Genomic DNA, 11,121 nt, shown 5'->3' on the forward strand with positions numbered 1-11,121 from the left:
TGTCTGCGTGAGTTTCAGCCCCACAACCCAAAGATGTGCAAGAAAGATGGAATGGCCACGCTAAATCGCCCCTTAATTAGAAAAATATAATTGGGTACTCTAAATGTTTTTTTAAAGTAACACACACTACACAAACACACCATACACACATACATAAGGCATCCTTTCATGCTTCTCTATCAACAGTTATCCTGGATAACTTGTCTGAAGACGGAAAACTCATGACAAACGCATCAGGCTTATTTTGTGACATGGTATCACATGACAAAATGTTCAATTCCTAAATGTAGGAATGTTCTGAATTTTGTGAACATCTTTATTTGTTTAATATCCATGACAGTTGTTTGTGTCCTTCTGTTTTCTTCTTGTTATTCTTTGGGAGGATGGGCTTCCACAAAGTGGAGGGAAGTTCCCTGACCCGAGATATGTAGAGGGGCCCATCTGAGGCAGCAAGTCTCCATATCCTTCAGGAAATGAAATACAATGGGGAAGGGGTTGACAACTGACGGTATTCCATCAAAATCCATTCCTTGTAACCCTCAGGGATTTCCAGCAATATAAAAGCTGCAAGTGATTGTACACATCACCCCAAGCAAAGTCTACGATTCTAAAAATACAAAGTTACTTGGGCAGCACAGTGCAGAAACAGGTCATTCAGCCCATCTAGCCTGTGTTGATGCTCCACTCAAGCTCCCTCCCACCTTACTTTATCCAACTCTATTAACATTGGCTTCGATTCCTTTCTCCCTCATGCATTCAGCTAGCTTCCCCTTAAACTCAACTGCGCTATGTGCCTCAACTACTCCTTGCGGTGGCAAGTTCCACAAAATCAGCATCAAGTCTTGAAATAGTACAACACTCCAAATGCAGACAGGGGGGATCCAGGGTTTGTATTTTTTACAGGATCAACAAAAGACTGTGGATGCTGGAAATCTGAAATAAAAACAGAAAACTGCTGGGGAAACTCAGCAGTTCTGGCAGTATCTGTGGAGAGAGACGGTTTTGAATTTCAAAAAAGAGCCATATATTGGACTTGAAGTTTCTTCATGACTAAACCCTCTCAATTTGGTAGCTCTTCAACCCTCTTTTCTTCATCATTTCTATGGTTCTCATAACCTTCCTGAACTAAATTCAATATTCCAATTCTTGCTCAAGTTCAAATCTATCATTCATGCAAGTCGTGGGCATCACTGTATTTATTGGCCATCCCCAATTGCCCTTGAGAAGATTGTGGTGAGTTGCCCTCTTGAACTGCTATTGACTTTGCAGCACAGTTTGACACAACTGAGTGGCTTGCTGGGCCATTTCAGAGGGGCAGTTAAGAGTCGACCAACATTGCTGTGGGTTTGGAGTCACATGTAGGCCAGGCCCGACAAGGATGGCAGATTTCCATCCCTAAAAGGACATTATTGAACCAAATGGGGTGTTTCTTGACCGACAATGGTCATCAATAGAAATTTGATTCCAGAATTTTGTTGAATTCAAATTCCTCTAATCTGCGATGGTGAGATTCAAACCCAAGATCCCGGAACATTACCCTGGGTCTGTGGATTACTAGCACAGTGACAATACCACTACGCCACCGCCCCCCGCCCCACCCCCCACCCCCCCCGCCCCACCCCCCACCCCCCCCGCCCCACCCCCCACCCCCCCCCCCCCCCCCGCCCCACCCCCCGCATGTGATTTATTTTTATTGAACTTCCAATTTTAAGGAATTATGTATTCCTGGATCTCTCTGTTTCTTCGCTCTTAAGAAGCTTACAGTTAGGTTTGACCTCATGGGGCAGCATATGACGCAGTGGTTAGCACTGGACTGCGGCACTGAGGACCCGGGTTTGAATCCCGGCCCTGGGTCACTGTCCGTGTGGGGTTTGCACATTCTCCCTGTGTCTGCGTGGGTTTCATCCCCACAACCCAAAGATGTGCAGGTTAGGCGGATTGGCCACGCTAAATTGCCCCTTAATTGGACAAAAATAATAATTGGGTACTCTAAATTTAAAAAAAAGAAAAAAAAAGGTTTGACCTCATTATTCGCCTCACTTTTTTCTTAAAATGTACTACTTATATTTCTCTACACTGAGCTGCATCTGGCATCTGTCCGACCTCTTTGCTGATCTCTCTGCATCCTCCTTAATCTCCTGCTCACATATCCAATAATTTAGCATCACTTGCATTGTTTGATTTCCAAGTCATTTATATCAGTCGATCCCTGTGGCATTTCACATGGACAACGATAAACTTGTCCACCACAGAAAAAGGCAATCCATAGAACCATAAAATAGAACCATTGAATCCTTACAGTGCAGAAAGTGGCCATTCAGCCCAACGAGCCTGCACCGACCCTCTGAAACAGCACCCTACCTATCCTTCCCCACCCTATCCCCATAACCCCATCTATCCTGCACATCCCTGGACACTAATGGGCAATTTTATCATGCCCAATCCGGCTATGCCTGTGTTGTATCAAGTAATCTTCAGATACAGCAGTGGTTAAAGGGTGGGGAATATTTGGACCAGGACATCCAGTCATCATTCCGCCTTCATCTAAAAAAGTCATAGCCCTGCTCTGTTTTTTAAACTTTCCATGATAAATTCCTATGTCCCCTGGAATGGGAAGAGTCTATGTAAACTTGCAGCACTGCAACCACATCTATATGTGGTGATGCTGCAGTATGTAAATAGAATGTGGGTTTAATTACAGCCTGACAAGTTTCCATTATCAATGTGGACATGGGATTTGAAGATGGAAAAGGGCAACTGGAAATGCATGTAGATGTAACATTTCAATACTTTACAGGGGGAATAGGAGCTAATGGAACTGGACATGAATTCAGATGATGGTGGCAACATGTGACTTTGTAGAGATAGGATTCCAGGAGGTTTTTGAAGAATAGAAGCAAAGAGAGCATTTGAAATATTGACCCATACAGTGATGAAGCCATGGGCGAGGGCACCAGTAGCATAGAGGTGGGATAGATGTATAAATGTGGAGTGTTCCCAAGGTGAAAGAATGCACTTTTGGCAATGGGCCAGATATGTGTGGCAAAACTCACTCAGGGGCCAAGAGAATGCTGGGAATGTGCAGTCTGAGGCGGAGTCCAGGTGAGGAACCAGTAATGTGAGTGGAATTACATGCAGATGAGAGACAAGGAGGTTTGTTTCACTTTTGCTGAAGTTTTGATCCATCCAGGGGATGGGCTGTTGGATGAGACCAGCAGCATTGCCTGCTGTCATTGGGCATGTGCACCCTTTGTGTATGTCGCTCAGGCTGGTATTTAGATAATGGCTAGGAGAGGATGGATAGCACTAGGTTTCCTTCAACACCTTTTATCTTTAACTGGACTCCTATTTCAATGCTGTGACAGCAATGCAGAACGTGGAAATTACGGTCCTTTGTGTGGCACTTTCCTATATTTGTATTGAGACTTTTCCCTTGTTACCACATGAGGATTATTCTGGAAATCAATCAGGAGTAGACTCCTCAGTATTGAGACCTTTACAGGACTGTCAGCGAGTGGCCTGTTCGAAACAATCTTGTAGCCTCCGCCTTGATTCCTAGCAATCACCGAACAAGCAGTGAAGTCTACAAAACAGCCTGGCTCTCAAACTGACCCATGGATCAATAATTTGACCAGCTGCACAATAAATGCCACTCGGAAGAAAATCTAACGTGGCGGCTCCGTTATCTTTGATTGAAATCCATTCTGTGTCTGCCGCCCTCGTCCAAGGTACACGGGGTTTGGAGGGTGCTGTTTGGTGGGTTGCTGCATCTTGTAAATGGTACACACTGCTGCCACTGTGTGCTGGTGTTGTGAGTGAGTGAGTGTTGATGGTGGTGGATGGGGTGTTGATCAAGCAGGGCTGCTTTGTCCAGCTTTGACAAAGAGTCATCCAGACTCGAAACATAGGTGGATTGTCCATGATAAATTGCCCTTAGTGACCAAAAAGGTTAGGAGGGGTTATTGGGTTACGGTGATAGGGTGGAAGTTAGGGCTTAAGTTCGTCGGTGCAGACTCCATGGGCCGAATGGCCTCCTTCTGCACTGTATGTTCTATGTTAACTCCCTTCTCTCTCCACAGATGCGGTCAGACCTGCTGAGACTGTCCAGAATTTTCTGTTTCAGATTCCAGCAACTGCAGTAATTTGCTTTGATTTGCATTGCCCTGTATTGTGTTGAGTTATTGAGGATCGGTGAAGTCGCACCCATCCAGGCGAAATGTATTTGACTTGTGGCTTCCAGATGATGGACAGGTTTTGGGGAGTTAGGATTCTACCCTACAGAAGCTGATAGTTCACAGAACCAGTGTGCATATCGAGTAGCGCACAGAACCAGCATATATATCGGTGGTAAACTCAATTACTATCACTACTCTCTAGCTTAACCCCCAGGGACAGTCCACACAGCTCTTAATAAGGCTCGCTGCTCTGTTCCCACTGCATCGTACATACAATGATGGTATTACAACAAAACGTGTTGCAATCGAGGAACTGCAACGATGAAGAAACAAGGCTAAAACCGAAGAAAGCACTTCAATGATTTTAACACAATAAAGCACAGAACACGACGCTCCCCCCTCCCAATCGCAGCAGAGATGTCCATTATCCCACCTATATATGCCTTTATCCTCAGCCTGCCTTTTCTACAGGCACAGAATTAAGGGCTGTCTCTCACCCCTCTCCCCCAATATCAGTCAGAGTTTTAAAAAAATCACACATTGACAAATGAGCAGAAATCTGGCCCACAACAATTGAATTCAATGGGCTGCACTCGGAAACGACTGGGAATGATGTGAGGCTGAGATTTTAATGAGGAACGGCGCCTCTGCCCCTCCTGTACAGTTACTACACCGGCTGAAACTGACAGCAGAAATGTCACAAGTCCAAAGCCGGGAGGCTCATTACTTCATTGTATTTATTGCGATATCCCTACCCACCCCCCTCCCATCCCCAACCTCTGTCATTATTATTATTGAGGTGTTCGACACCAGCAACCCCGCGCATCCTCATCGTCTTAACAAAAGAGGAAACGCTGCATGGCGGATCGCTATTATCCAACATTTCGGACAGATTAACGACTGCTGAAATTGCAGAACATTAACAGGGCGGCCGGCCGCAAGAAACTGCTCGTTCGCCTTGCCCCATTTGAAAAGGGCGATTGATTGAAAATGGACAAATGCAAATCTCCTGATGTCTTCCTGGGCAGCCCGTCCTGTTTGGAATCACACCTCAGGTCAACACTCTGGCCCCGCCACACCATGGACAATGACCACTTAACCCCATCCACCCCCCGGGAAACTATTGTCACCGGGCAATTTGTGTCTTCGGCAGAACACCTTTTGATCAAAAGGTTGCACCGTTTGAGAAAAGAGCACAGAATCAGATGGCTGAAATATTAAAAGGCGGCAGACGCTATTTAAGCTCAGCTGCCTCTTTGAGTGTGATGGACCTAGTCCTGCCTCGCATTTTAAGCCTTGTATCCACACAGTACGTTTATGGATATCCCTAATACTGGGTTTGCCAGATTTTCACTTTTTAACTTGGACATTATATACATTTACTAAATCGCATGGTGATCTATTGCAAATAGCACCTTTGCTCTCAGAATCAATCAATCCAGCCAGAGACATTAAGCATGTCCAACGCTTGCACGCCCCTTACCTGAACCGAGGGGAGTCTTTCACACACTCTTCAAAATCCACTGTCATCTTGGTGCTGTCTTTCTCTCTCGCTTGGCATTCACCCTTCATTTAGTCTGCTCATCGCCTGTGATCGGAGCAAAAGCAAACGCGCGGGATCTGCCTGCGACCGGGCTTGGTTTAGTCCAAAATGGTAGGAATGGTGTGCATCGAATGCCAGGCTCTCGGGGCCATTCTCTTGCTCCCTCTGCCTCTCCGCCAGGATACAGAGGATCGCCGAGCCGAACCCACGCCTCCGGGAGCTGCCAGTCAGACTGGGAGGGAACGCCCTGCGGCCAGGAGGCACTGTGACGGTCCGGGGGGCGGCCATCTTTGATAAAGGCGCGGGGCGGCTGGAATCAAGTTGTCTGTGTTCTGAGCTAGAATCGATTGGACTTTCAGCAGATCAAGGTGAAAGAGACCCGGGTGGGGGTCTCCAAAGAGGGGCAAATAGCCCGATGAAGTAATAGGAATGATCAATGATAGGAGATGTACACAGATCTCAGTCTAGCCAGTCTGCCTGGTGTTAGTGTACAGAACCGCCCCGCACTAAGAATGACATTTTCGTTTCAAAGCACGGCTGCTTTATTGTTAAACTCTCCTCCATTTCCACTCTGTCTGAATCAGCGGAGACACTGACAGCCCCGGGAGTAGTCTCTGCCCCCGACCACCACCCCCTCACATTCCCTTACCCCTCTGTGGTGACACAACCTTTAAGGGCAACACAGCTGAGTAGGGGTCACCTGACCCGGGTAACCAATTGGGACTCAAGAATGTGGAATCAGCCCTTGGTGAGAAAGACTCCCAGGAGAGACATTTAGGGATCTGACTACAGCCCATGCAACTGCTGTACAGTTGTTATTAATAAATGCTTTTTGTATTCACTAATGAAGTCTGTGAAAGTGCATCGTTACATCTGGCGACGAGGATAAATTATCCTGACTGTTTTTGGCCCTACATTTGTGAGTATCCTGTTTTAATCGAAGTCTGAAAAAAAATGTATTCACCAGAATGCCTCTCTTTGGGTGAATAGACCCATTTGACTCCTCCACGGAGGACTGGACAAAATGGATCAAGCGCCTTAGGTATTATTTCCAAGCTGTTATGCGTGGAACAGTGGGAAAGATTTTCGCTGCTCAGCAACTTCAGGAGAAATGCCCGGAACAACATCAATCACTCTACATGGCCTTCATCGATCTGATCAAGGTTTTTGACTTCATCAATCGGGAAATGTTATGGAAGACCCTGTCAAAGACCGGCTATCCAGGGAAATTCATCAGAATCCTCCGTCTCCTCCATGACAAGATATTGGCAACAGTCATCACCGACAAAAATAAGACATAAACCTTTGAGGTCAAGACTGGGGTCAAGCAGGGAAATGTTCTCGCCCCCACCCTTTCCTCCATATTCATTGCCACCATCCTTCACCTGTCAAGTGGAGTGGACATCATCTACATTTCAATTGGTTGAAATCCAAGAAGAAAACGACATTGACATCGCTTGTGGAACTTCAGTATGCGGATGAGATTGCCATCTCCACTCTCTCAGAAGAGAATCTCCAAGCCATGCTTGACACCTTCGCAGAAGAATATTGAAGAATTGATCTGAACCTCAAGAAGACTCGAGTCCTTACCAATCCATCCCACAGCAAGATCCGGTCTCTCCCCCATCAAGATCAAAGGAGAAACTCTACCAAGCGTGGAACATTTCCCCTACCTAGGGAACCACCTCTCATCTAAGGCTGACATCAATGCTGAGATCCAACATCATGTCCAATCTGCGAGTGCCTCCTTCGGACGACTAAGGACAAGTCTTTGATGATCAATACATTCGTGCTGACACCAAAATCCTTTGCACCAGGTAATCGTCCGCCCAAATCTTCTATACGGCTCAGGAACTTGGACTAAGTACAGATGCCACCTCGAGGCCCTGGAGAAGTACAATCAACGCTGTCTGAGATGGATTCTCCGTATCAGTTGGAAGGACAGACGTACTAACATCAGGGTCCTTGAAGGAGCCAAGAGCAGCAGCATCAAGGCCATGATCATCCAAAACTAACTCCGCTGGGCCGGCTATGTACTTTGAATGTCACAGTCCTGGCTGCTAAAGCAAATATTCTTCGTCCAGCTCAAGTAAGGCTTCTGAACAGGAGGAAGACAAAGGAAGAGCTGCAAAGACACACCATAAAGGCTTACCTCAAGAAATGCAACATAGACATTAATGCCTGGGAGACCCTTGATCAGAAGATATCTACTGAGAGGACCCTCCTGTTTGAAGGGACACAATTTTTTGAGGACACCCATCGGAGAGAGGAAGCCTGGAAAAGGAACCTGAGAAAGGAATACAGGCGATCTAGGGCTCAAGGACTGATCCCACCATCTGCCAAGTGTGCAGTCAAAAATGCGGCCCAAGGATTGGACTCACCAGCCACACACGAACCCACAGAACATGTGACCAATAACACGGCGTTTCATGGTTGGACAATCATACTTGTTAGTGAGTGATCGCCGAAGAAGAAGATTTCCAAACAAATGATTTAGAGGAGTTGGTGAAATGCAAAGTGTTTGTGGAACTCATAACCTTATTCACAGTCTTACAGCCCCAAGTGCATCTTACTCCAAATCATTTAGTGAGCTCATGGATTTAGTGAATGCCCAATTGCAACCTCAGCCATCAGTCATACGCCTAAATCGAGGGTGAGAGCCCCAAGTGAATCGATCACGACTTACATTGTTAATGCACGGGCTGGTTTAGCACAGTGGGCTAAACAGCTGGCTTGTAATGCAGAACAATGCCAGCAGTGCGGGTTCAATTCCCATACCGGCCTCCCCGAACAGGCGCCAGAATGTGGCGACTAGGGGCTTTACACAGTAACTTCATTGAAGCCTACTTGTGACAATAAGCGATTATTATTATTAAACTGAAGCAATTATTGGACTATTGCGATTTTGGAGCTACCTTAAACGATATGTTATGGGATAGGTTAGTCAGTGGTGTGAACAATGATGCTAGTCAATGTAGATTGCTTGCAGAGGTCGACATGAATTTTAAACGAGCAACAGAGATAACACTGGCCATGGAGAGCACTGATAAAGAATGCACAAAATGGCACCCTTCACCAGTTAGGGCAGGAACCTGCAGCCAGCATGGCGCCAAAACAGCTGAAGCAGCCGCAAAGTGGGAAACAATTTCAGTCACTAACAAAACAAAAAGGTACAGAATAGGCAATCAGTCAGTATTGCTTAAAGTGGAATGTTACCAATTTGGAGGTGACCACCCTCCTGAATCATGTTGCTTTAAGGAGGCTGAGTGTTTTTATTGTCACAAAGGAGGACATTTGATAAAGCGGTGCAGAGCTAAGTAAAGACCGGCGAGTAATTGATCAAACAAGATGTTACAAGTATACAATGCGGAAGAGCATGGCACCGGTGATTCTGGTATTCACTCTCTGTTTAATCTAAAAATATGCAAGATAGACCCTATTACTGTAACACTCCAGGTAAACGGGAAGCCTCTTAAGATGGAAGTGGATACAAGGGCATCAGCCACTGTGATCAGCGAGCTTGTATTTCAGTACCTGAGGGGTATCCCACTATTGAACTTTAAGAGCACTTCTGCCAAGTTAAAGACTTATACAGGAGAAACAATAAAAATAAAAAAGGCACCACAATGGTACCTGTAAGCCATGGACAACAGTCTACCCAACTCCCAGTGATAATAGTGACAGGTGAGGGACCAAGCCTTCACAGCTGTGATTGGCTTAAAGAAATTAAGTTGAATTGGGCTGAGATTTTTCAAGTGCGGGAAGGGGGAACTGCCTGAACTGATAAAATATAACTATTCCAGTACAGACGCCTGCCTTTTGATGTGTCCACGGCATGTGCAATATTCCAAAGGACAATGTAGAGTCTGCTACAGGGGTTGATATACCTTGATGGTGTTCTTATAACTGGATCGACAGAGGCCGAGCATTTAGAAAACTTAGAAGAGAGAGGTGTTAAAGAGATTTCAGGAGCCTGGAGAAAGGAAAGTGCGCTCTTCAAGCCACTGAGGTGACCTACCTGGGGCACTGTGTAGATGCACAAAGATTACCCCCATGGAAGACAAGGTGAAGGCCATAAAGAGGTGACTGCCCCACAAACACAACTGAACTCAAATTGGTTTTGGAGATGGTGAACTACTAAGCATGTGTTTTACCAAACGTATAGACAGTATTGGCCCACTTACATATTCTGCGAAAGAAACACTATCATTGATCTTGGAAGGCTCCCAGTAGGAAGCTGTCAATAGAGTAAAGCAAGTGCTGCATTCCTCAAACTTTTAGTACACATTGACCCATCTAGAGAACTGATATTGACCTGCGACACCTCTCTGTATGGTGGTGGTGCAGTGTTGTCCCATGAGATGGATGACGGCTCTGAAAGGCCGATAGGGTATGTGTCAAGAACCCTCTCAAATCGTCTTTGGAATCAAGAAATTCCACCAGTACTTACATGCTGGACACTTTACCATCATTTCTGACCACAAATTGCTCTTGGGTCTCTTTAAAGAGGACGAGGTTATCCTGCCAATCTTCTCTGCAAGAATTCAATGATGGGCATTAACTCTGTCCACCAATGCATATACTTTCGACCTGGAACATACATAGTGAATGCAGATGCTCTTAGCCACCTACCCTTGCAAGAAAGTGTCACTCCAGTACCACTCCAGTACCACAATAATTCATCATGGCATTAAATCTTTTAGATACATTGCTAGTCTCGGCAAAGCAGATCAGAAACTGGAGCAATCGAGATCCACTGCTGTCCAAAGTGAGAGGCAAAATGCTTATAAGATGGGCAAATGTGCCAGTTTCTGAGTAAATGAAACCATTCTTTACCCACAAAAATGATTTGAGTTGTCAGGACGTCATCATACTCTGGGGAGCAAGGGTAGTTGTTATAGGTTTAGCTGCTGTTATATGAAGAGTCAAAGGTTCTGCTCCTTTTCCACAAACACCTTTAATTGACTTCCACAGACCCTTGCACAAAACTCTAACATCACATCACCTGACACAAAGGCCACCTGAAGCCCCTTTACATATCAGTGTCAATTATTGGATACTTAACATAAATGAGACAACTAATTGGAATGTCTCTTAACCCATTACTTAACAGTCTCCTCTCTTTTTTTTATGAATGTTTTTATTGGGTTTTTGAACAAAGTATATTTACCGTTATGTACACAGAATAAGAAGTATATATATATATAGAAGAGAAGGGCACACCCAAACATACCAAAAAAAAAAGTAATAATAAAAAAGAAAAGAAAATAGGATAACTGGTAAGGTATTGTGCACTAGCTCAACAGCAGCAACTCTGTCCAACTGGCAAGATTATTCACAACACATAAGTAGGCAACTGTTTGTGGGGGGAGGGTGGGGGGGTGGAGACTAGGGAGATAAATA

The 11,121-nt window shown here is 45.3% G+C and overlaps 1 protein-coding gene across 1 annotated transcript in view; it reads right to left on the bottom strand.

The window, feature by feature from the left end:
* acap3a (ArfGAP with coiled-coil, ankyrin repeat and PH domains 3a) overlaps nucleotides 1-5,922 on the bottom strand; it is a 369,480-nt gene extending 363,558 nt beyond the window's left edge. Inside the window, exon 1 of the mRNA XM_072478219.1 lies at nucleotides 5,659-5,922. Within this exon, the coding sequence (XP_072334320.1) occupies nucleotides 5,659-5,747 (89 nt within the window). The 5' untranslated portion in view covers nucleotides 5,748-5,922. The remainder of the gene's footprint in view (nucleotides 1-5,658) is intronic.
* Between the last annotated feature and the right edge of the window lie 5,199 nt (nucleotides 5,923-11,121).

Source organism: Scyliorhinus torazame, chromosome 16 (genome assembly GCF_047496885.1).
Source record: "Scyliorhinus torazame isolate Kashiwa2021f chromosome 16, sScyTor2.1, whole genome shotgun sequence".
NCBI lineage: Eukaryota > Metazoa > Chordata > Chondrichthyes > Carcharhiniformes > Scyliorhinidae > Scyliorhinus > Scyliorhinus torazame.